Raw genomic sequence first — 27,336 nt, forward strand, 5'->3', positions numbered from 1 at the left:
GCAGCAGATACCTGATATACTCTTCCCATTGCCTACTGTAATTCTACTGTGTATCTATGCGTGTGTACCGATGTGTCTGTGTGTGGGTGCACTCGTGCGTGAGAGACATAGGAATTAATGTGTGTATGTGCTCGCATGTGTGTGTGTGAATACAAGAGAGATAAAAAAATTAGTAATGTTTGTGAAACTGTATGTGTGTTGTGTTTTTCTTTGTGTATGGATGCAAGTGTGGGGAGTTTGCCAGAGTTGTTCTTGTAGATAATTCTGCCGTTTCCCCTCAGAAGCACAGAGAGTCTTCTCCCTTGCCCACAGATGCTTATTTTTCATCAGTAAAAATAACAGAGAAAGTGGAGCAGCATGCTGAACCAAAGTGTAATTAAAACAATGAGTTCTATTTAATGAAGGGGAAGAAACGCTTTGAACCACTTCACCTCCCGGATTGGAGCACCCAAAATCTAATTTGCATTCTCAATTACTTGTATTTTAAGCCTGATCATCAAGTGTAATTGCAAACACTGTCATACCAATGCACACACTCCCAGCTTACTCATGCATTTTGCACACACTCTGCAGTGGCCTCAATCTTTCAACTGAAATTGCAAACTGAAAAGGTGTTAATGCAGATGTGTAGGCTTAAACCGAACCACTTCGGACTTATACTGAGTGTGTTTAATTTGAAACATTTGGATTTATTTACAGTCATATGCAAATGCATGCACCAAATCGGCACAGAAGGATTTTTTTACGCATGAGTTTTTAGAGCCTGTTCAGACTGCTGAGTGTGAGTTTATGGTGAAAGTTGTTGTGCCCTCCATTGACAAAATGTCATTGTCACTCCTTGAATCAGGCTGGTACCCAGTGACAGATATGCAGGGACTTTTGATTACCATGTTTAGGTCTACTTGTTATACATACTTAATTTGGGTTATACCAATGAACTTGACAATCGATGAGTTCTTTTGTGGTTTTAGGTCTTAGGAGATTGCAGTGTAGTTGTTTACAGTAATGTGAGTCCCGTTGCAATGCTCAGTTTACTATTGAATGTCAAACCAGGGACAGCAAACATACCATTACATATCCTCCCTTATTCATGAGAATCAGATGCTTATGCATTCACGTCTGCCTGCTCTCTTATACACGACATAGACACACACGACCAGTCATGTATAACAAGAGATATAGACATGAAACACATGTATACCCCAGTCTATATACACACACACTTCAAAGAGCTCTTATTTATTTCATCCATTTTCCCTAAAGGTCTAATTGTATGGACCCATGAGGCAGAAGACTTACTTGAGAAAATCATAGAACGTTTGAGGTCCTCAGTGTGTCAGTTACAATGACAAACAATTGTGTGTGCTTTTATGCATATGTATATATTGTTTTGTCTGTCCTATATACAATGTTATCTTCCAGTTTTGGTCTCTGTTTGATCTTAAATGCCCCCTATATTTTCCTACTAATTCTCTCTCAGGCTCGCCTAAAAATTTGCTTTTAGCATCCCCCCGTTTTAAAGGTGACTTCCACGTAAGATCAATGAGTTGTCTTGTGAATGAGGCTGCCTCAGGACAGCCATACATTCAAACAGCAGTGAGCTCTAAATATGTGTCCTAAATGATGATCATCATTAGGGCTGAGTATGGATTTATACCCAGCATCACCCCTGGTGCGGTTTAAAATCGTATTAGGCCCTGCCATCATTTCCTGGATGGATGAGCTTATTCGCTCTCTGTGTTCCCCCATCCGGATGCCTCGATAGGATGCCTCAGCATTCCCATCTGCAAGAGAAGTAGAAAGAAGAGTGAGTGAAAGAAAGGGGATTGCATAAATCTTACGATAATGAAATTGGCGAATGTGGTTTTAAGGAAGAAGAGTGGTCATGGAGGTGTGTGTGTGTGTGTGTGTGTGTGTGTGTGTGTGTGTGTGTGTGTGTGTGTGTGTGTGTGCGTGTGTGCGTTTATGCATGTACTTGAAACTGCTCACGTCAGCTTCCAATACAAGTAAGAACGTTTGTCACACAGTAAGGGGGAAGGGTACATACGCAGAAGGGGAGAGAGGAAGAGAGAGACACATGAGACTGGTTTGCAACATTAGTAACAGTTTGGGAGAATGAAGAGACTACTTAGTGGCAAATGAAATCATACTAAAAATAAATGCATGACGAGAAAATGAGAAAATCACGTTGACTTTAAAGTCATGAAGTGTAGGAGCTAGTCTGTCTTGTCAGCTCGAAATGAGCTCTTCACTGAGTCATTCATTGCTAACATCCATTCAGTGACGTCCATTCAGTCTTAGATAAGGCGCGAGACAGGGAGAATGTCTGTGATGCACACTTTCAACAAAGCCAATATCTTTTGAAGTAACGACCAGAATCAGGACACTCCTCAGCTGGGGATGCATTATTCAGCTCAGGTTACTGTTAAGGACATGTGCCCTTAAAAAGTAACTTCGTTTTTATTTTTTATTTTCCCAAGTTTTTGTATCAAAGTGACTAATGGGGAGAACAACTTTTGAACTTTGAATTATAAAAAGGACCGTACTGCAAAATATTCCGCCACAACATTAAAAGTCTTTTACAACTTTAATCTATGCAAACAACAAACTCTTGCTGAACATTTCCACTTCCTGCAACAGGCCACCTCACTTATCCAGAGATTAAAGAAGAAGCTCCTTGTGTGAGACTCAAGACTGCAGATCAAGCGAAATATACAGAAATCCTTTCATTTCTCTGTTGTGGGATCAATTACTTGAAATAATAATTAGAGCCTGTCTGTGGCAAAAACAATCACTTTAGTGGATTTATTTTATCAACACTCAATGTTACTCTTAAACAGCAAGCACTCATTTAGATGTGTCACAGTGCTGTGCAATTTCAGAAGTTGGTTTCTCACTCCAGCCACATGTGGTTTAAACACAAGCTCTAATCCTCACTCCAAGCAAGAAAAACACTCAACTCAACTGAACAATTTTTTCTCTATTGCTCAAGTGTTTCTTTCTCATCTCGCTCTAAGTCGAGTATGTGTGACCAAAATCTGAATTGTAAAACATAATTCACTGATGATCTTTACATTGGATAGATTATGCCGAGAACACAAAAATGTGTCAAGTAGCTTTAAGAGTATCAGACAAGTTATGAAGACTGACCTTCAAAAACAAGTTACATTTCTTTCTAGCAGACATTGGATGTATTTTCAGCAATATTTTCAAAATTACCAAGATAACAGCATGCAAGAGGTACATTTGATATTGCTGGATTGCTTTTTAGACTGTAATTTAGACCAACTATTCCTGCCTTGTTCATGTCTTTAAGAAAAACAAGGCTAAACAAAGACTGGTTCTATCACTGTGTTGAATGTGCAGAAATTAAATCAGTACTGATCTTTTCAAACTACAGTTATATGAATCAGTGTCCCTGTAATTTGTGGTAGAAATAATGGAGGACTGTACATTCTATTCTACTTGTAATGTGCAATTAGTTGTTTTCCACAATTTGAGAATTTTTATTTTCCTGTTTTACCCTGAGGGTCTGAGTGTGGAATATATCCTGGAGAAGAGCATCAACATCAAACAGTTGAGAGTTGGCTGCATTGTATAGAATGATTAGGGAAGTCATATTTTTATTGCAGGCTATATGACCTTACATGAATGCACTATTCTTGCAGCACACAGTCAGCAAAAGAAAATAATGTAAAATTGTAATTTTAATTAAAATGTTACATTATTTTCTAAATAAACTGGGTTAACATCTCCTTGAGTGGGACGTCATAGTGCACTATATAGAGTCAGACAAAAATCTGTACTATTCGCTAACCGTGTGTAAAGACAAACCCTCATTGGCATGAGACTAAACTCCAGAAGAACAGTGGTCTGTTGTTTGTTTTGATACAGTTTGAGATCCTGCATCTTCATATCACTTATTATTACCTAAGCAGTCATATCTTGTCAATATCTGCTAGAGGCTACAGCCAGTAATAACCTTGAGTTGAGATGTATGTTTCTCTGCAACCCCCACCCCTCTCCCTCTAGCTCATATCTATCCAGATTTTTTTAAGGAAAAATGAAAAAAATATATATTTCTCATCTGCTGCAGAACCATTTTGGTTGTCCATGATATTGAACAATATTCTTTTTTTCATTTAAGATATTATGGAGGTTAAATAGAGGATATTCGGGAAGTGGCCTAAGTTAATCAAATCGTGACCTTTATTTAATTTAGATCTCTACTATGATTGAGGGTGACAGGAGCAGATATTTATTTGTATAACCCGCATTTATTTGGAATAATTGTTTGTCATCAGTGTCAGTTTATGTATGTGTTTATTTTTGCCCACACAGAAATTGACCAAGGCAGTTGTGGAGATCCTGGAATACCAGCTTATGGCAAACGGGAGGGGACAGGTTTTCGTCACGGGGACAGACTCTACTTTGAGTGTCTGCCTGCCTTTGAGCTGGTGGGGAAGAAGAACATCACCTGTCAGAAGAACAACCAGTGGTCGGCTAAGAAACCCAGCTGTGTTTGTAAGTTCTTGGATGCCTTATGTTATCCAGTGTCGACATGTGTGAACGAGACTCACATCCCCACAGTACAATGTGCTATTGCTGTACCCCAGTACAGTACAGCACTTAGTAGTTAATTATCACCATAAAAGACAGAGTGAGTGAGTAAGAGGGTGATGGGAAAAGGAAAGCTGATGTCCATTGTTGTGTTATTGATAGATAATAGGATTGACAGAAAGCTGCAGTTTCCAGATAAACATCACTGAACTAAATGACAGAGCAGTTGCTGGCACAATATGGCCACATCACACTGGTAAACATTGTTTGTTTAGTGAGCATTTTCCAAATTATGTTAATCATGTGGATACAATGCAATAAACTTGTCTTTGTAATCGAAGTGAATGATGTTAAAAAAGATTAAGAATTGTTCATTGGCAATTTGTTGCCAATGTATGTGCATCAGGGCTATTTATTTATATCCCCTTTCATTGAGACCTCTGTCTAATGAGGTTTCTAAGGAGACATGGTATAATGAAGTAATAAACAAATAAACAAACCAAAAAACACATTACCATATCTGTATGTAGAAGGTTGAAGTATATTCAATTGAAACTATTGAAATGTAACTATTCTATTGAAAGTGAGGATGGTAATTTTGCCCCTGGCCTACTTTGAGTATTTTTTTTTAATTCCATATAAAAAAAAAAAACAGTGTTGGCTACAAATGTTGGTAGATGTATTCCCACAACTGGCCTATTTAAAGCTCCTCTGTATCTTTAAAAATCTATCTCCTGTAATTTGCGTTTGTGGACAAAATAGAATTTTGTGTTGTGACTAAGACATCTTACTTATCTTACAAATACCTTTACATTTTTCTGTTTAACTTTAAACTAAGGTAATCATAGTTGGGCAGCTGTTGAGTAATTAAGTTTAAGGCTGTTAAAATTGTCCTGTCTTGCCTGTACTTGCAGCTCCTGCCTTCAGAAGACAGTCTATACATTTTTAAACTCTTTTGTTGTTGGTTAACCTTCCTCTGATCAACAGATGCCAAAACCTCAAAACTAGACCAATCAGAAAAATAAGGACAGTGATCCAGATAACAATATGACATTTCCAGACCTTCTCAGAAACAGTTTAAATAGGGGGTTTAGTTATAACATGAAGCATTACTTTGCTCTTCATTGCCCATCTCTCACCTCAGATTTATGTGGAAACTGATCACAGAAGATTGTTAAGATATTTGACAACATCCATGACACATGACAGCCCAGAACAAGTCTGTCCAATCAGATGTAGATATCTCAGGGGAGGAGACCATTGTCAGTGTTGCCACTTTTATACGTCACCTTTTCCTGAGCATGCATGCCTGCTTAGCCTTGCCACACCACCATGAACAAAGCAGAAATTGTGAGCTGGCCTTGCAAGCAGGGCTACATCTGCCCATTAGCATCAATGTATTATGCTGTTACCCTCTAAGCACATCTATTGGAACAGCTGGGATCAAGTGACAGCCTTGACGGTAGTCAAGGAGGGAGATGAGAGCATTTTTCGTCTTCATTGCCTACACATTCCTTTCAGGTAGACATTGATTGGAAACAACAATTTCTCTGTCTGAGGCTTCCTCAGTTTCCCATTTCATTACACAGGATTTATTAAACATATTATTCTTGTAGGTCCCTCATATAATGGTGGATAAATGGTATACTTTTGCTACAGTATGTCACAAATACCCTTTTGTTATATAATGTTATTGTCAACTTTCAGTACATTCAAATGTGTTTCTTTTATGTTACTTTCATTTCCAGTGAGCCCCTAGTAAGCCTAAGGTTACCGGCATTGAATATGTTCTTATGCTACAAGGCACATTGGTGGTTATAGAGATGTGTTTTGAAATACGACTCTCCTCCTGAGCTTTTATATGTCTACAGTATGTGGGATGTAGGGTGGATTTTGACGGGTGCAATAAAATGTATCAAATCATATTGTCTTGTAGTCCTCTACAATAATGCTCATTTTATGTTTCTATATCTCTTCATCACTCCTATAGTTTCCTGCTTCTTCAACTTTACTACTCCATCTGGGGTGCTGCTTTCTCCTAACTACCCCCAAGAGTACGGGAACAATATGCACTGTGTGTGGCTGATCATCACCAATCCCGAGAGCCGAATCAATCTGGCCTTCAACGACCTCAGCATGGAGAAACAGTTTGACTTCCTCTCAATCAAGGATGGTGGAAAGGTAGTGTTGAATTACTTTATTACCTGTTGTCCTCAGTTACTTTGAATAGCTCTTTGTGCAACCTGATCTATTGACCTGTCTTTTAGTCACTGTGCATGTCAGTAGGAGAATGAACCTGTGCAATTACGTGTACAAGCTAAACAACCTGCCAGCCTCATTGGGCTTGCAAGTCAAATTATCTGTCTACTTTCCTAAAGAAGCTGCTTACTCTCTAACTTCTTTCCCTTTTTAGTTCATGATACCTTTTGTCTCATTAGAAAATGTTTATCTGTTAATGCCAGGCTGAGTCTCCTATCCTGGGTACCTTTTCTGGTGACGTCCTGCCTCCTTCTATAACAACCAGTGCCCATGTGGCTCGGCTGGAGTTCCTGACTGACCACACCTACACAGACAGAGGCTTTAACATCACATTCACAAGTAAGTATTGAATGTTCAAAGGAGATAAAGAAAAGTCTTTAAAGCTTATCACCAAAGCCCGCCCTGACTGGATGTGTTGTGCTTTGGATTGTTTGTATATGTGTACGGTATGTGTGTATGTTTGCAGTAGGCCTCATGAATCATCTGCCATATCTGTGTGCCTTCTCCCCCACAGACCGCATAAACTCTGCCACCCATCAGCAGCACATTCCATACGCATGCACAGTTGCATAGAGAAGACAAAAACCCTGTCTTTATTGTCTAAATAGAGACTTGACATCTAAATAAAACCCAAACAAAGATGCAGCATCCTTACCTGACAGATACATTGCGGCAGTGCTCATTATATTCTATTCTTGGTAGCTGCTGACTTCTGAGGAAATTCCAGATGGGTTTTATACTCTGACGCAGTACACGTTGGCTGCATGCTGGTAAATCCATTTCATGGATATACTGTACCGTGAGGGTTTGGCAGTAGGATTTTTGCATTCATTGCATATGCTCTATTGTGTAATGAGGCTGATCTTTGCATTCTTCCACATCCCAGAATAAATATCGCTGTACAGAGCGTCTAACCCTAACCCTATAAAGCCACAAAGCTATTTCATAGATAGTTAAGATGCCGCTGGGAGGTTTGTCTCAATAAGACTTGGCACTAAAATTAGCTGCAGTGACTCACTTTAATACAAGCAATAAAATGTTATTTTTTTTACAACAATTTGTTGCTTTCATATGGTCTAGTTTGTACTTCTAGCCCTGAATTTACCACATTACTATATAGACAATCATCTGCTTCAGAGAATATCATTAATATTTGTAGTGGAAGTTAGTATTATTTATTGTATTCTGCACATCCATGTGCCCAACCCACATGGACCTTTACTGTGGTAAAACATTTGTCTCATGACGTCTTTCATTTTGCATTATATTGCAAACAATGAACCTTTTTAGTCTGAATTCTACAAATAAAACAAACCTCAAAAAAGGCTTCCTCTCTAAAACACAGCTCAAGTTTAAAAACCATCCACCAGAAGACCTCATCAAAAATGAAGGACATTGTACTGTGTAGCCCTTAAATCATCATATAATGAGCAGTAGAACATGAAATGGATTTCATTCTCAATCTCATCTAAATCTGTTTCTGTTGCTAATGGTCGTGTAGCTGAACATAACTGTGCACACAGAGACACCCTTGACTTTCGGTTAACTTCAGATTCGCATAAGTCTCTACTCTACTCTGTAGTTGTATTTCATTAGTCAGTATGTTTAGAGATATTAGAATTCACATCAACATCTTTCCTTGTGCATCAAAACAATTTCCGCTGTGTCATAGTTATTATACTGTAACCAGTTTTGAAAAATAAATAACAGATGAGTCATTAAAAAAATTAAGTTTGTACTTCACTAATCCAGGGAAGTCCATGTAAAATCTGCCAGTTAGGAGTCAGTCTCTAGTGAGCTTCTCTTCAGGCTGTTTAAAAGCGGAATCATTTCACATTTATGTCTGACGAAGGTTCCCATCCCAGCATAGTAAACACAGTACTTGTATTAGTACTTTTTTATGACTGTCACAGTTATACCTAATAATAAAGATATCGCTGAGTTATGAGGTACTTTATACGTGCTATGCAGCCGATCATGATTTTTAGCAGAGTATTTAGAAAACAATTTGTTAGTAATTAGTAAAAGTAATTACTCACTTATTATGTTTTATTAGTGTGATCATTTGATCCAGTTAACTGTGATGGTTGTAAAATTACAATATACTCATATGACTGATCGTGTATTCTGCTTCTGGGTCTTAAACTACTTCCCCAGTAGCTAAAATAGCACTACCCAGAATGCTTAGCTCATTAGCAGACATGCCATCAACCCAGCCCAGGTGTCTCTGTGAAACCACAATGTGGACAACACATGGCGACTAATACATTAATTAGCAAGTTAGATGAATAAATAAATAACTAATGCAGCGTGGTGAATGAATGTCAAGAGCAGTTAATTGAAGATGACTGCTAGTTCCTGAGAACAGTGTCATCCAACTGCAGGACTGTTTTTTAGGTGGGGGGGGGGGGGGGCAAAGCAGACAACTTCCATCATTCATGTTAATTAAGGACATGCCAAACTGTATTGAGGGGATTTTTGGCACGTTAATAAATAAGATTATCGTGATGGATGAGGTGTGGCTGGCACTCTGTTTGGGTCCAATGGATACAGAAGAGGGATTCATCAACACCTACACATGTCACCCGCGTGTGTACAAAAGCGAGAGAGTAAGTGAGAGAGATAGAGGCAAAGGTGATGTATTTGTTTACATGCCTTGTTCCAGGGTTATGCCTCTTCTTGTGTGACTGCGTTTTCCTCTTGGCCTTTCTAACTGCTTTCTACTTGAAGCTTCACTGATAGTTTTGAGGGTGTATAAAAAAAATGCTCCCTGTTTGTCTGCTCCACTTATCGTTCAGCAGTGTCATCTGGCACTGATGATCTGTGTACGGTGTGGTTTCCCACCCTCTGGAATCACTGCAGCAGGGAGAATCAATGTGACTCACTAAGTGAAACAAATTCCTTCTTGTTAAATGCAGGCATTGCTAAATGCTGACAGTAGGAAAAAAAAAGTTTTGTAAAGAAACTTTGATAATTATTTTAGAATCTCCATGGACATAAGCATCTTTACACAGGAAATGTAATATGGTAATGTATTATGTGACAGATCAATACCAGCAAATTACAGGTGATCTGTGGTGACACATTTTCTTTATTTCTTTTAAAAATCAAACAAAAGTCTTTTATTTGACTGTGGGAACACCTATGTCATCACCTTCACACTAACCCCATCTCCTCTTTTTATTCATATTCAATAGCATTTCGCCACAATGAGTGCCCAGACCCAGGAGTACCAGTGAATGGGAAGCGCTTCGGCGAGAGCCTTCAGCTGGGCAGTTCCATCTCATTCTTGTGCGAGGAGGGCTTTGTCAAGACCCACGGCTCGCAAACCATCTCTTGCATTCTCAAGGATGGTAACGTGGTGTGGGATAATGCAGTTCCCCGCTGTGAAGGTGAGTAAGAGGGATGTTACTCTTCATGACAGCTGTTTTACAACAGGTTTTTAGAAAATGTATCTAAGCTCAGATTTACTGACACAGCTTTTAATATTAGTTGTAAATACTAATGACATGTATTAATACATATTTTTAATCCAGTATCACCAATGCACAGTCATGTTTGAATTAGTGTAGATAACATGTTGTGGCTCCAAAAAATGCAGATATCACCAGAGTAAACAGCCAAACAACAGGTGTGCACATCTTTGCTTCTTAAAGCATCATGTTCTGTGGTCTAATACCTCATTAGCTAGATACCCATTACCCATACCCAATATTCAATAAACTATTTCCAGCAAACAAGGAAAGACTAATATAGTTGGTGAAGCTAAGATAAAGCTCGATGTTAACTAGCTGAAGTTCTTGGACACCAGCAGTGTAGCAGATCAAGCACAGACATGGCTAGGACTCTAAGGGACCTAATCAGGTCCACTATTCATGATAAGCAAAGGAGAAACCATTATTAAAACATGTCACTTCCCCCTGTGTGCCACAGCAGCTCCGTATTCCTCTGAGACCATCTATCATAGCCCTGCGTTTGTAGCGTAATGCGTTTTATAGATGTCCTTCAGTATGCTGAGTTGGCTGATTAAATCATTCCACTTCAAAGGGAGCGAGGAGCTGGCACTGTTACTAAGCCCTCCACTGTGCCTGTGTGTTCTGGTTAAGGATAGGCAGTTAAAGAGATGCACAGCAAAGCGAGCAGTAACAAAGATGAGGGTATGGGAGAGGGGTTGACACACTCAAGTGTCTTTTGTGCGAGTGATCAAAGATGTTCCGTTTTCTCTGTTTGATGGAGGTGACAGTAGCACCTTTTGTAGGAGGGGTTTGATGACAGATTTAAAGACAACAGCAAAGGGGAGGAAACATATGCACACACATGGATACGTAACACATGCCCTTGCACATGCATGTATACAGACACACTTAATAACAGGTATGTTCCTCTGAGAATTGGTTAACCTTGAAGTGGGTTGTCACCAATTTACATTAGATAGTCCCTGGCAGTAAAAGAAATGGGATGAGTTCTGGCTGATGCATGAGATCATCTATGGACATTGTCATACATCAGCTTGGAAAGACATGCATAATTCAATCTCTATCTACTCTTTCCCCCTATCTGCTTTTCTTCTCTCTCTGTTAGCCCCATGTGGAGGGGATCTGAAGGCTCCCAGTGGGATCATCCTCTCCCCTGGCTGGCCAGAACTCTATAAGGAGGCCCTTAACTGTGAATGGATCATTGAGGCTCCTCCAGGCTACCCCATCAAGATCATCTTCGACAAGTGAGTCACCCAGATAGCAAGTGCTGTCGCGTCAATGTTTTTTCTTTTTTTTTCCTCAGAGCCAGCTTTTTTCTCTTTTTTTTTCTTAGCTTCTCACAATTTCAACATGTGCTCACAGTTATCTTTCTTCTTTCTATCACTATTTTAATCTCTTCCTCTGTCTTCCCATTCTGGTGGCAATGCAGTGGATCTAATGCACATCAACATACACACCGAACTAAGCAAACACAATGTTTTATTTAGCAATGCTCAGAAGTGTGCCTGTAGACTTGAAGATGCACGGATATCCTTACAGTTCATACACATGCAAACACATGCATATAACGAAACTGCACTCGACCCGCAAGTTTGCAAATGTACATTCGTACGTAAGTGGAGATGCTCTGTCAAGGGGAACGGGAGAGATGGAAGAGGAGGCAATCTGTCCTGATGTTTGCGAGAGAGAGAGAGAGAGAGACATACAGGCATATGATCAAACGGTACATTAGCGTTTCACAACGGCTCATCCTTGATAGCCCATCTCATCCTCGTCCACGGCATGCAAAATGAATACAACATAAATGTTTGTTGCTCTTTAATTTTTATGTACCATCAATAAAATATCACAAGCCGCTTCATTTAGATGACATGGTTCTGAAACTAAGCAATTTATTCATGGCTTTGAAGTGGAAGTGGCTCTGGCAACAAAGACGGAAACACACGACATCGAGGCACACACACAATACATAGATGCACTTACCTAAGCATGCCAGATGAATCAGATGTTTCAAAACTCAACATGTGAAAATTGGAAATATCAATATGTAGAATAATATGATTGAACCCTTTTGGTAAAATTATTTAGAACTGACTTAAAGCTATTTGTAACATTGTCAACATCGTCTTTAATATTTTATCCAACTGAATAAGCTTTATTCAAGAATCAGTATCCTTTGTCTGACAGCAGATTATCCAGTTGACCATCAGTCTGTGGTAATTTGTTAAAACACAAATTTACTCTGGAGAATGGCCCATGTTGATTTTGACACAGCCACCAACTGCGAGAAGTAACAATGCACAACCTGTTATAATAAGATAATTTCAGTTGATCAGATTAAGTGGAGCATATTCCCAAACCAAAAAAACAAATCACCAATTAGCATATATATTTTTTCTTTTTCCATGAAGCATAAAGGCCTTGTTTAACTTATTTCTCTGTTCCCAGGTTTCGGACAGAGGTCAACTACGACGTCCTTGAAGTGCGCGATGGACGTTTTCCCTCTTCACCTCTTATTGGTAGCTACCAAGGCACCCAGGTTCCCCAGTTTCTCATCAGCACCTCCAACTTCCTGTATCTTCTCTTCTCGACTGACAAGAGCCACTCTGACATCGGCTTCCGCATACGTTATGAGAGTAAGAGCTTAGAGCTTGTGAACCCACACAATCAAACCCACAGGCAAAGATACATGATAGATAAATTGTAACTGGAGGGTTAGTCATCTTCACAGAGCCTAGTAGAAATGAATCTGTACTTCTTCACTGTACTAGTAAGAGCTGTTAAGTCTTGCAGGTACAATCTCTGCAGGCTCTCAATTTCACCATGAAGCCATCTTATTAGAACACCTATAATTAAAAAGTAAATGGGCTGAGATTAGTTAGATTTCCCCGCTTTGACGCACATTGCCATACTCAAAATTCCATATACACTCTCACGTGTGCACACACATACACACTTCACTCACGCTGTAAATCCAACCCTTAAGATAGCCCTCGCCTTGTTTCTACCTGGGTGACTCACACTGGTAACCTTTTGCACTTTTACTGTGGAAAATCTCTGCAAAGCTTCAATAATTCACTACGAGTGCCACTTAGGCAGAAACTATGCAAGGTGGAGTGGCAGAGAGTGCTGAAACTTCTCATTGGTTTATTCCTGTTGAAAGGGATGTTCAAGTAAATGTTTTATCAGGTTTGCTTTGGGAAACCAAAATATCTTTTAACTAACTCTTATTTCTTGACCTCACCTTGACTTATTAAAAACAGGATATAATCCTAATCACACTGCAGGCAGGCAGATTTTAAGTACATGCCTCTCTGTGTCTTTGATCATGTGCCTTTGTATTCCCATTCCTCTCCAGCCCTGCAGTTACAATCTGATCACTGCGTGGACCCTGGTATACCTGTCAACGGACAGCGGCACGGCAATGACTTCTATGTGGGTGCCTTGGTGACATTTAGCTGTGAGGCAGGGTACACACTTAGTGACACAGACCCATTAGAATGTGAACCCAATTTTCAGTGGAGTCGCCCCCTGCCAAGCTGTGATGGTACGTACCATAATATTGACCTAGAAATAAGTAGTCTCTTGCCAGATTTCTACATATGCATTACAGGGATTCTAAATTAATTGTATGTTACTTCAGACTAACGAGAAATCGTTTTGAGCACTTTGCTGTCTGTTGCATCATATTTAGATTGCTATATATTTCTGAGTTATTATAAAATCCATATAAGATGATAACGTTTCTCTGAACGACTCTGATTTTCGACATTAAAAGTTTCTGCCTCATTTCATCATAAATGTTTTATATGTACGGCGGTGAGCTTAGCCTTTGATGTTTCCCTTTTTCCTCATCTGTAAATGCTTTTATATTTAAGGACAGTATTGATTTCTGCCCACTCTGTAATGATCTTGATGATAACATTCTCTCTTTTTTATGCTATCTTGAAGGGCACCTCTTGTAAAATGTATTTTACCGCATTGTAAATGCACAGACAAGTTTTGCCATTTTTGGGAAGAAATTTTTTATTTCTGTCTTCATTCACTTTGTTTAGCTCTCTCAATTTTATCTCTCTGCTCTCATTTCTCTCCTTCATCTATCTCCCACCGTTCCCGTTTGGCTTGTGCTGCCAGCATTGTGCGGAGGTTATATCCAGGGCAACTTTGGCACCATCTTGTCACCTGGCTTTCCAGACTTTTATCCGCACAACCTGAACTGCACATGGATAATCGAGACCTCCCATGGCAAAGGTTAGCAGACAAATCCAATGTCAACACATGCAGCAGTCAAATTCAATTTCCCTTACAATGTCATTTCCCCCCACTGAGTGGCCTTTTTATTTTGCCGAACAAGCTCTCTGTAAGACTGTAGCGCTGAGAGGCTGGCCTAGGGCTACAGGGCCACGGGACGCTCTCTGCTCATGTCACCTTTGTTAGAGTGCTCACATCAAATTGACACAGCCTTATTTGCAGATGCTCTCTCTTCGTGGGTGTAATCTCTTTGATAAGTATTGCAGGGAAGTAAGACAGGGAATTGATGCTGTATGCATTCTAAAAATTACAATATTGTGTTGCATATACCAAAATAATCCAGCCTAGCTCCGGTTAATATAAGACTAAGTCGTATCATTAATTTTCTTCCTTACTCATTTCAGCTTGCAGGAATATATTTTTTGAACATATCCATTAATACTCAGAAGAAAATCACTTGATATATTGATGTTTTTCTTTTCTTCTCAAAACGATAGAAGTCTGACACCAAATGTATTACAGTGTTTAAATCTGAAACAGATCCATATCAAATTCTACTAGTGCTAACCCTAGAATGATCTTTTATTTATATTTTGAACTTTTGAGAATAGCTTTGCTAAGGCAACACACCAGTTAATTTGGGTATTAATAGGCGTTAGTGTGCACTTGACACTAAAACAATAACCAGCACCTATTTAAAGCTGCACAGATCTTGATGCTAAGCATCTTTTTTTATTTTACCATGAGTCGTGATCTCTTATATTCTTATTCAACTGTTGCTCAGGGGCATCTTTTATCTCTTTTATCGTCTTTTTATACCGTCTCAATTGTCAGTCAGTTGAACCATTGTACAACATTTTGTTCCCCATGTACAAAACATTTGCTCAAACAAAATAACATCTATTTGTTAAGAGGACTTTTTACAACCTAAGGGCACAAATGACTATTCAGTAATATAGATTAAGCTTCAGCCATCTGACTGTACAAGCTTTTGTGGCAGTCTATTCCAATCTGTTGAACAGTAGTGTGTAATGATGGGGAAATCAAGACCTGAAAATAAAAATGTAAACAACAACACATTTTAACGATCGATCGTTCTTTCTCTCTCTTATTCAGGTGTCCAGTTCACCTTCCACACCTTCCACCTTGAGAGCCCCCACGACCATTTGTTGGTGACAGAGAACGGCAGCTTCTCTCAGCCTCTATGGAGACTGACGGGCTCCACACTGCCTCCGCCTCTCAGCGCAGGACTGTTTGGAAACTACACGGCTCAGATTCGTTTTCTCTCTGACTTCTCGGTTTCTTACGAAGGATTCAACATCACTTTCTCAGGTAAGAATAGATACTTAGAGATGAAATAGGGTTTGGTGAAAGTGTTGCTCACGGTACTTAGCCAGGCTAATAATTCAGAAGACACTGAGAGCAAGAGGCTGGGAAAAAGAAAAGAGAGGTTACGGCATTAAGAACTTATGTTTCATGTTGAGATTGCACGACTCAGGCTCCTAAATATAGACGAGAGACCTGCTGTGACCTTTTAATAACAACTCATCTGTTTCAATAGGTTATTGACACAAACAGCGATGCTTAGTTAGGAGGCCACTGTGAACAAGAAGCAAATAATAATTTAAGAATGTGTCCTAGAAATCTGTAATTATTGCTACTTGATAGTGAATTATGAAATGGTTTACATCAAGAGAATTGATTCATTTTAAATGAATCGATTAGGATAGAGCACAGATGGCCCTTTACCTACTGAGAGCATTATTTTACCTCCTTTGCTTTCACAGTGTCATTGAACAAGCTTGTTTTTAACACCGAGACATAGTAAAAGAAATATTCAAAAGCAGTTTGAAATACAGAATGCCACCTATGTCAAAAATATTTAGCTTTACAGGAAAGATGAAAAGCTATGGCTGAAGGACTTGATGTTGAGATGCATTACTTGAAATGGTCCCTCAAAGGCACATGAGGCTTGCATGGTTAACCTTTCTGTTTATCAGTGATAAGACATCGTATTAACTGTGATGTTATCTTCAAGAAAAAAGAAAACCAGGATCATTTATTTGGGATGCAAATTCTTCTCTGAACACAGGCTCTGAACACCTTTTAATTTTATTCTTCCTCTGTTTTTCCAGAGTATGATTTGGAGCCATGTGAGGATCCTGGAATCCCGCCCTACAGTACCAGAAAAGGCCTGCAGTACGGAGTTGGCGACGCACTAATATTCTCCTGTTTCCCGGGTTACCGACTGGAGGGTCCGGCGAGGGTGATTTGCTTAGGGGGCAGGAGGCGGGTGTGGAGCTCCCCTCTGCCAAGGTGTGTTGGTAGGTGGTCACATGCTTTATTTTGGCTTTTGTCACTCCCCCTCTACCCTCCTCAAAATGCCATGTTGCCACACTAGCCCTTTCACGTTCACCCACCCATTAAGAAATGTACAAAACTGTCAGTCAGGTCGGAAGACGAGGAATTTCCCTTTGAATTCTCCTCATTATCGTCTCTTCATCCACCCACATTTTGTCTTTTCATTGGGCAGCTTCCCAGAAACAGCCCTTTTTACTTAGTCCAAATTATATAGAGCAGCAGCGCTAATGAGGATGACATTAAAGAGATGAAATATGTTAATTATTGATGTTGCTCATTGCTAATGCCTGGGAAACATGACGAGTCAAAATGCAAAGATGTAGGTCAATATGTTGATTCTGTGATGCACCACACTGTCAGATCTGCATTTATTTGTTAATATGAAAACAAATTGAATCCTAATGGTCTTAATGATAGATCGAACAAAGACCATGGCGATGATGACCTACTTGTGTTTGCCCTTAGCATGGCTTGTTCCAGTATACCCAAAGCACTGTGAAATAGTATCTGCACGTGGAGAACAACTGTGACCTGCTTGAATGACTTTATTGGGGTATTGGGGTATTTTTGTTTCTAAACTTAGAAAGTCATTTAGAGGAGTTAGGATTTTGACACTCTATTGGAAACAAGTAATCACAGTGATAAATTCAATCTGTTGAAGTCCCATTTATTTCCATTAACCACAACAATAATTTCTGATTTGTTTCTAAATATTTGTTTTGTGGAGCCATGTGCAAAGTAGGTCAAGCTATTTTCTTTCCAAACTGTATTAACATTGACCTGACTACACCTGTTCTCTTTGCATTTTTATCTGTACGAATAAAGACACTAGTTTGTAGTTTCTCTGTCTTTTCAGCCTCTAGATAAAACCTGATCATTGAAGGTTGACGGTGACAACAGACACACTTTCACACTTGTTTGAAAAAAGAAAACTTGATACCTCTCCACAGACAGTACCTCTCCGACAAACCCATCTCCTCACCTTATCTTACCTCACTGCATTCATGAAGTTAAAATTCTGGGTACATTTGTGGTCATTCAAATTCTGGCAGCTATTTTTCTATGGAAAAGTTTGCACTCTTTTTTTTTTATCCACTCTTTCCCTGATGTGATTCAGAAAAAAGCAATTTTCAAACTGAGCTGAAATAACTGTCATATTCAGATTGCATTGTGATTATGATGATGTGTAGCTCAACATTCAGGTATAATCGCTGACCACATTTCTCTCCCCCATCGCATCTCCCATCTCCCTATCCATGACAGCATGAATAAATACACTCTGAGTTTCAAGCATATAGCGATTGACATGTCCTCTGCTCTCTCCTACACTGCCTCCTTCTCTCTCTCTCTCTCTCTCTCTCTCTGTCTCTCTCTCTCTCTCTGTCTGTCTCTCTGCTCACTCTCTTTTTCTCTAGCTGAATGCGGCTCATCCGTGACTGGCATGCAAGGGGTGCTGCTCTCACCCAACTACCCCGGTTACTACGGCAACAACCATGAGTGCATCTACTCCATCCAGACACAGCCTGGCAAAGGCATCCAGCTACGAGCACGGGACTTCAGACTGGAGGAGGATGACATGCTTAAAGTAAGGACGTGGTGGGGGAGTCATACTCTCCCTGTGTGTGTGCCTTGTTAGCATATCTGTGTGTGCAGACACGATCATTTTAATTCATACGCTTCCTCCTACTCTGCCTCTGTCCCTTTCAGGTCTTTGATGGTAGCAGTAATAAGGCTCGTCTGCTGGGGGTGTTTACAGGCAGCGAGCTCCTAGACACAACCCTGAACTCCACCTCCAGCTCCATGTGGCTGGAGTTTATCAGCAATGCGGATAACACCAGTAAAGGCTTTGAACTGCACTTCATTAGTGAGTAACCCTATTTTTACCAAACACACACACTCACCTTTCTTTGCATTTAATATTTACATTATTCATATTTTAGTATAGTTAGGCTGCCCATATTTTTCCAAACTGTCCTAGTTGCTTATGCCTCATAAAAATCACAGTCATGCCTTTTTCCTCTGTACCTTCCTAATCCATGTACTTACACTCTCTCTATGAAAGGTTTTGAGCTGGTGAAATGTGAGGATCCAGGTGTTCCACAGTTTGGCTACAAGCAGGAGGACAAGGGTCATTTTGCAGGGAGCACCGTGTCATATAGCTGTGACCCAGGCTACACCCTGAAAGGCCCTGAGGTGCTCACCTGCCTGAGAGGGGAGAGGCGGGCATGGGACAGCCCCCTCCCACTCTGTGTTGGTGAGTCAGATGAAGACGTTGGAGATCAAAGTGTGCCTATGCGCCAAAATGATGTTGGGTTTTGCTGATTTGATGTGTCTTGCATTACTGTTACCTTTTGTGATGTTACGTTATGCTGTTACATCACACTACCTGTCCTTACATCACTATTGATGTAAGGACAATAGTGCTAGGTTAAGTTCCGCTATAATGGCTGTGTGAAACTGCATTTGACATAGTGCTAATTCTAGCCAGTTTTAGTTTTTTTTTCAGCTGAGCTACAATGTCTGACCTAGTTCCTCATCCTAATGACGATAGAAATATGCTGGGTTCAGGTTTAGAAGAAGCTCTGTGGTTTGTTTTAGCTCTGCTATTTTGGGACTTCCATTTTTTGATTTCCATTTGATTTCCCAACACCTTATTCAGTGCATTATCTCATTATCAAAAATGACTTCTAAGTAGCTCCACATATTACATCATGGTTGCAGAGTCCCCCCCTTTTCACTTTTTTTGTTTTTACTCAAATAAGTCTCTCCCCATATCAACAGCACACTGAGCACAGGCAGATTTTAACACCCAGCTGTCTGAGGTGGAAAGACTTTCGAAAACACTGTCAAAATATAATGTATGGAAAAAAATATATTATTTGATATTATTTGTAGAGTTCACTGACAGTTGCCAACTGACCCTATTATTTTAAAAAAAAAGTTAAACTGACATACATACATACCACCTATATGGGATGAAACCCAAAGTAATTTTTCTGGATCTTTTCCTGGGTGACATTTTGACAGATTCTCTCAGAAAGCAGCCAGAAGCTCAGTGAGAAAAACAGACACGATGGTGTTCTTTGACATCAGCCAGGGTGATTAGAATAATATTGCTTGGCTCCCGTTTCAACCCAAACTGACAGGTAATTTCATGTCTGAGTATAAACAATATTGAGCATACTGTATATCTCTGAACACGTTTGTCCTCCCCGTGCCCCTTTCAGTGCAGATGATAGCCTAACAGCCAGAGTGAATTTGGGAGCAGACGAGGGACTGCGACTGTTTGTAATGGCTGGATTATTTTCCAGCGGTTAGGACACACTGAACACAGATGAGACGGGTAGGGCGAACAAGGAGGAAGGAGAATGAAATTGAATTGAAAACAGTAGGGACAGTTCATATCCTGAGAGTCACAGAAGAGGAAAGCAAGGTTGAATCCCTGAGCAGCTCTGAGTGGGGCAGGTATTAAAAGAGTTGAATTGTATTAACACTTAATAATAAGGTGCTTAGCCTATATGTATATTTACATATAACTGTTCTTTATATGTCTAACCTGACATTTCTACATATTAGTGTCTAACTGCGTGTTTAAGTAAAATGTAGGATGTAATGTGTAAATGTGTTTGTAGAATGTCTCATGGATGTTTTATTTCCATATATTACAAAACACATCTTACAGTCATACAATATGATCACCCACATGCAAGTTTTTTTTGTAGAGAGGGTAATTTAAACTACTTTAAAGAGATGGCAAGACAAAAGGAGAGGTTTAGATAGATGTATGCAGAGACATAGATTGAAACTATGCCTTTAAGCTGAGGGAGTGACACTGCCATGGCAGCACTGAGCAGTAGTTTCTGGTCATAAGGCTAGATAAGAGATGGCTTACTGTGATAGATCACCGTCTTCTCTTTTCACTCCATGAAACAGCAAGTTTTCTTCTACAAGAAAAGCATAACAAAGGGGAAAAGTTTGAAGAGAGACTAAAAGCTCAGCAAGAGTATAAAGATTAATATGCTCACACTTTCCTTTTTTTCCCACCTCCCCTTCCAAGACGGTAAAAGCAAAATGGCAATCGGATCGTTCACATATTTTTGGAACTAAGCATATACTCTATTTACTGTGTGTATGCGTGTGTGTGTGCGCGCATGTGTATTGTTTTGTGTGTTTATGCACTGACAGCAAAAATGATCGGAGGCCAGCTCCGGTGATTATTGCAGTTTAAATGTATAATGTATGAGGGAGGTGGAGAGTGTGAAAGAGGGAGACAAGGAGAGAAACAAAGGGGAGGTCTATTTGCAAACATAAGGAAAGGCATGTTTGTCAAATGGAAGGTGACATGATATTCATGTCTCATGTCTTTGGAGAAACCACAGCTTGTCCTTGTCTGATGCCTTGCATTTTCCCTCCATGTTTGTTAACTGTGTTATGTTTACTTACTTGCTGTTACTTCTTCTCACCATTCTGTCTGTCTGTTTGTGTGTGTGAGTCTGCCACCATTGCTGCATTTCAGTACATGTCTACTTATCACAGATGGATTTCACAATCATCATCATCATCAGTATGATTCCTCCATTTTCTTCCCGTTTGAAGGATCTATTTTCCTCTCAGGGGAAGGAGAAAAAAAAAACAAGAAAGCATTTACCCTCGTCTTGTCAGCCAAGATGACCTCAAAAATGTGAACAGAAACACTTCAAATCTGATATTGTTGGAGAACATTTTTTTTTTTTCATTCACTTTTTTGGTAAGGCTAGAAGGTGGTAATTGAAGGGGGGCTGAAAATTGCTTTTCAGTCACAGTTCGTTTCTGATAGCAATTCATTACTGAAGAGAAACTTGCTTTTTTCCAACTGTTCTTGACAAAATGTTTTGCCCTCTGATTTTCCTTTGTATTTTCACTGATGCGTGTTTGTTTTGTTGTCAATTTTTGGAGAGACTGAGCTTATAGGTCTGTGTTATGTACCTTAGGGGGGCTTGTTGAACCATGATATAATACTAGACGCATCTTATAGTGTACAACAACCCCTACCACTACTACACACGCACACCACAGGCATCCTCTGTAACATTCCTCTGATGAACAAGTGATTCATGACAAGTCTTCCACTCTTGGTATGATGCATTACCTACCCTGTTGCTTTATAGCCACTGTGTTTCTGTTCTCCACACACAACATATCTTTTATGACTGATATCTAGAAATATATTAAATATTTTGTCATCAGTCAAAATGTCTTCTTTAAGTTTTAAAGTTTCACTAAACTGTAGTCTAATATATTGGACATCATGTTGTTCAGTCAACAAGTCCATCAGCTTTCAAAGGCAAGAGAATGAGGTCATTGTTTGGGATGGTGGATTGCCTTTGTGAGCCAAAAAGAGACACGTAGAGTATATTGAGTTGGCTGCTCTCCCTCCTATCATTCAAATTACAAAAACAAGATGATGAAGCACATTACATTTGAGCATACAACTGCTTTGTCAATAATTAATAATGATGAGAGGACACTGATGTGATGCACTTTACTGGAAGCACGATGATGCAGTTTCTGGTATGTTAAGTATGTTAACCTTGGAATATTCTTTTTATTAGTTTGACTTCATAATATTGATGAGCTTGTACTTATTTTGCACTTTTCCCCCCTTTTTCTCTCCTGCTCATTTTTCTCCTCCATAATCACTCTATCATTCTCCTGCCCTTCCTCTTTTCAGCGGAGTGTGGGGGCACCATCAAGGATGAGCCCTCTGGTCGTATCCTGTCTCCAGGCTACCCAGCTCCATATGAGCACAACCTGCACTGCATGTGGACCATTGAGGCTGCCCCTGGAAGCACGATCAGGTCTAAATAACACTCTTTCTTTTCTTTTTTTGTTTTTTTTGTGTGCGCGTCTGTGTGTTTTCTAGTTTGTTGATTACATTGTTCTTTTCCAACTTTCTTTCAATCTACCACCTTTCAATATACTTCCAATTTAGCCAGCATTTTTGCAATGGTATTCATCACTTTCACAGGCTGCTGTGTAATCAATCTTCAGTGAGCTACTATTGGCCAATAGTTGAGATACTTCTTGGTGAGGGGAAATACCACCTCAGAGCCTCAAGGTTTTACATCAAAGAAAGTCAAGTGTTTCAAGTTAATTTTGGCTTAAATATGTATGCATGTTCTCTGCTTTACTTACGTTAATTTGTTGAAATATCAGAAGGCAAAGCTCTCCAAGGTGTTTCTCCTGAGGTTTTTTGTTGATTCCTTCCTAGTCAGTTGAAACTACTTGAGTTTATTCTCTAGTACTACATTTATTTTCTGTTATATATCTTGGATTGAACAAAGGTATTTCTCCGTAATGTGCCCCTTCATCTTGTTGACCTTCCGTTGTCAAGTAGCTTGTCAGGGTCAGGGTTGAAGTGGCAGCAGGGTCACCATGTCCTGCAGGCCGTCCTGCTGGATCTCCAGATGTTTATCGAACATGTTCTTGGGCTGCCCCAGGATATTGATTCCTTAGGGTTTGTGCTGTTAGAGACATTCGGGATCAGTACTAGGTGACACAGTCAGTTTATCTCCTATACTGTGATTTATTTAGGCTCCTGAATAGAGTCCAGCTAGAAAATGATAACATTTCCCTTACTGTGTTTTGTGATTCAAGTAATTGCATTGCAACATTGCAAATTATGAACTGCATGCTTCAGCTTGCACTACCAACAGCATTCTCATTCTTTTTTTCTTTTTTTTTATATATGCCTATGATAATAGCAAATTCAATCATATACACAAATGTTTGTAGATGTGCTCTGTGGTATTCAGAGGAGAAAAACAAAACATATGACCATTTTCGGCCATTTAATTAATCAGCATTACTGTATTTTGCATGAAATGCAACAGATTCAAATAAACAATTATTTAACAGGGACTCGATTTACAGAGTATGATAGAAATAGTAGATATGGTGGAATATAGTATGCATAACTATGTTTTTATTAGTGTATAATCACCTGAAAATAAAACTTCTTATTTTTTTGTTACCTTAGAATAACCTCTTACACCGTGAGTCCTCTTCCACATAATCCATATGTTGAAACACCATGTTTCTACATTAGCTAGACAGGGCTTTTCCACATGTTTCATGGCCATTGTAGGTTGTCCTTCATGCTAGGACCAAGACTATACAGGTGCACTTCATGAAGTGACAGTGCTATTATTTCTTCTGTTTGTCTCCTTATATACACTCTGCTGTTATTGTCATGAATCTCAGTTTATAGAACTTTTAGTTTAACTTTTAGTTTTAACTTCTAGTCATGTATTTCTTAATCAAGTGTTTGGCCTCCTTAGAGGTGGTTTAGAAACTGCTACTCGTCCTTGAGGCCACTACAAAACAACATTCTTTTGACAGTACTTTTGTTGATTGAAGTCTTGTGTTCTTTATTTTTTCTATCTCTCGGGGAACTGAGCTTGATGTATTGATCTTCTGATGGTGTAGTCACTTTTGGTCTCCCTGATTGCTCTTTGTATTCAACTGATCAGTGACTGTAAAGTGTTTTAAAGCTCTGCGCACTGCCCCATTAAAAACATTGGTCGAGCCATGATTTGATGCTGAGAAGGCCCCTTTTTCTGTAGAATAACAGTTTATTTTAATTCTGACACTTTTTACTTATTTTCCGAATCCTTAAACTCTTTGATTGTTTTCAGGCAGGGTGCAAAATGAACTCACACCAACCAAATGGGTAGGAAATGTTACTATTTTACCAGCCACTCACCCTTGTGTTTTTGGCTGGTGAGTGAAGCAAATCTACCAGATACTTGCACATTTCACCTTCATTTGGCTGGTGGCTGGTGCTAATTTTGTGCCCTGTTTCCTATGTGTATGTTTTCCATGGTCTATATGGAATATTAGATATTTTCAATGTGGTCTCTTGTGGAGCTTTGTGTGTTTGTGTGCGTATAAGGGAATCTGTTGAATCCGGTGAATTCTTCAAACTTTAAACTGGGGTATCAAAATTGCATATTATACATTTTTAACAAGATGCTTTCCTTGTAGGTATTGAAGCCCTGACCCTGGTCATGTTCATGTTATTCTCTTAGACGGCAGGCCTGTTAAGTCATATCATGAGCATGCCCATGATGACTTCAGTGTGTTCGACATATTAATATGGGTGGCCATTAAGCCGCAACCATTCAACTGCACTGTCATGAAGCAGCAATGTAAACTAATATAATAATCTTGTAAGCCTCAATACTTGAGGGAACCGTGCTCTTCAAGGAGAAAACTGTTAAATCCATAAGTACATGTGTAGATGGAGGTGCATGTGGAAGAAGCAGAGAACACAATAGATGGTTTAAGTAGAAGGGCTATAATCTCTCTCTCCTCTTAAATTGGATTAACTTTTTTTAGAAGATCACATGCTCATCATTGTGGAACATGTATGTATATAATGCAGTCCTTTAGATTTGGCTTTTCTCCAGCACACTGGATTTTAAAAGCAAGGATGTTTAGGCTAAGATGCTGAATATTACCTTTCATTTTCCTCAGATGAAATGAATTGGAATTGCAGTACTTTTTATATATATTCCATAAACACAATTCAACAATTTTATGGGACAGGCAATAGTTAAACAGTTCAATTTAAACTTAAATAAAAGTAATCATGTAATAGTTGGTTTATTTCTACAGACATCTGCAAGTTTTGCATCAACCCTCACAATGCTTTGTCAGGATTTTAACCCAGACAGTATTTGCTTGTTCCAGGCATTTTTTTTACTTCAGTTTGGTCAGTGTTTTATTTCAAATCCGGTCTTCTGGAGTAAATCCAAAACAATGAAAAACATGTAATGCTTTCAGACTGCACCATATATTTTCTACATAACGTTGTACAGATCTGCGCAGTTGTCTGCATGGATCTATGCGTACATGCTGTCCCATAGCTTGCACATCTGACATTCCTAGGTCCCTCATGATTGCTGGTTTAGGTTCATTAGTGCCTTCACTACCTCTGTGTCTCTAACATTCCTCTGCAAGTTATGCTCCATATCCATGCCTTTGATCCTACCATCGCAATTCATTATTGAGAAGAATTTGCAATGCATTAGCCCAGGGATTCCTTGTATATCAAAAGGTGTAGCTGAAGGAAACACACTAATCAAACTGTACTGTGAGACACCAGGAGCTGTGCTGAGTGACAGCCGACATGTAAAAAAAAATGGTTTGCGGAGAGATATTGATGAAAAGGCAGCATAGGTGGGAGGGAAAGTGGAATACAGACATAAAGAGACAATAACAATGTAAAAGGAATAGTGATGATAGGGGAGGCAATGAGCCATTCACCGATGGAACATTCAGTGGTTACTGCTACAGAGATCAGAGGAGGAAGATAGACCACTTGGTACACTGAACAATGAAGCCATAAGTATTCAATTGGAAATTGGTATTTGGTATTTAGAGAGTAGCATGCCCTCTAATTTGAGAGCTCAAGCATTGTAAAACATGGTGCACTGCGTGGGTTACAATACTAAACTGAGGTTTTGAGTGTTATTCACAAGGCATCGATAGGACTTACACACTAACGCTGTATGTGAGGAGCAGGGAGGCCTTTGTAATTAGGCCCATAGCTGAACTCTGACTAATGTTTCTGTGTGCGTCTGTGCGGAGGGCTGTTTCTTTTCTTTCTTTTACCACAGTGCTTTCTTTTGATAAAAGCACTCAGAGGTTAGGGTGTGATTTCATTTAGCACCTGTATGGGGGGAAGTCTACAGTAAAACCAAATGCTGATTCAGAGATTTTGGACAGTAGAGTTGATCTCTTTTGAGGTGAGAATTAGAAAATGTGTCTGAATCCAAAGTAAATCACAATCGGTGCTATCATAGTGTTTTAGTAGTTGTTCCTTTGTTCGCGGTCTTCGGAGCAGCACCAGGATTTGTCTCTAGATAAGATCATCACTACTGTCCACGCTGTTCTTCATCTTGAAAAGAGACTTAGTTCAAATATGCTGTAATCTAAGCTGAAGTCTTTTTTTAAAAGACACATACTGTGTGTAAATTATTTCTAAGGGTTGATTTACACTTTAAGGACGTTTTCCAATGCAGTGCATCCCCTCTTTTTCATGCTCTGTCACAGAAAGAGTGCCCACAGTCTCAAATGAATATGCACATATATTTCACTGCGTGTGCACAGCCCAAGTTTCATATATTATGAATTTCCATGTTGTGTGTGTGTGCGTATGTGTGTCCTATCTTCCCGGGAACCTACTAGTAGACTCATCATGCCCATCCCTAGTAAGCAAAGGGTTTAATTAAAAGAATGAATGTGGTAAATTGATAATGCAAGCACCAAGGTATGTGTGTGTGTGTGTGTGTGTGTGTGTGTGTGTGTTCTTTCACCTCTGCCTATATCTCATTTCCCAATTTCACACCTTTTCCATACTCATGACTTTTCTTTTATCTGAGTG

The 27,336-nt window shown here is 39.4% G+C and overlaps 1 protein-coding gene across 1 annotated transcript in view; it reads left to right on the forward strand.

Moving 5' to 3' along the window:
* The window catches only part of csmd2 (CUB and Sushi multiple domains 2), a 216,642-nt gene that overhangs the window by 113,257 nt on the left and 76,049 nt on the right, over positions 1 to 27,336 (forward strand). The window contains exons 13-26 of the mRNA XM_019275463.2: positions 4,342 to 4,524; positions 6,551 to 6,741; positions 7,023 to 7,158; positions 10,017 to 10,211; positions 11,401 to 11,539; positions 12,744 to 12,931; positions 13,654 to 13,842; positions 14,430 to 14,546; positions 15,663 to 15,878; positions 16,682 to 16,870; positions 18,323 to 18,492; positions 18,615 to 18,771; positions 18,970 to 19,161; positions 22,618 to 22,744. Coding sequence (XP_019131008.1) covers positions 4,342 to 4,524; positions 6,551 to 6,741; positions 7,023 to 7,158; positions 10,017 to 10,211; positions 11,401 to 11,539; positions 12,744 to 12,931; positions 13,654 to 13,842; positions 14,430 to 14,546; positions 15,663 to 15,878; positions 16,682 to 16,870; positions 18,323 to 18,492; positions 18,615 to 18,771; positions 18,970 to 19,161; positions 22,618 to 22,744 — 2,389 coding nt within the window. The remainder of the gene's footprint in view (positions 1 to 4,341; positions 4,525 to 6,550; positions 6,742 to 7,022; positions 7,159 to 10,016; positions 10,212 to 11,400; positions 11,540 to 12,743; positions 12,932 to 13,653; positions 13,843 to 14,429; positions 14,547 to 15,662; positions 15,879 to 16,681; positions 16,871 to 18,322; positions 18,493 to 18,614; positions 18,772 to 18,969; positions 19,162 to 22,617; positions 22,745 to 27,336) is intronic.

This window comes from Larimichthys crocea, chromosome XIII (genome assembly GCF_000972845.2).
Source record: "Larimichthys crocea isolate SSNF chromosome XIII, L_crocea_2.0, whole genome shotgun sequence".
Taxonomy (NCBI): Eukaryota; Metazoa; Chordata; class Actinopteri; family Sciaenidae; genus Larimichthys; species Larimichthys crocea.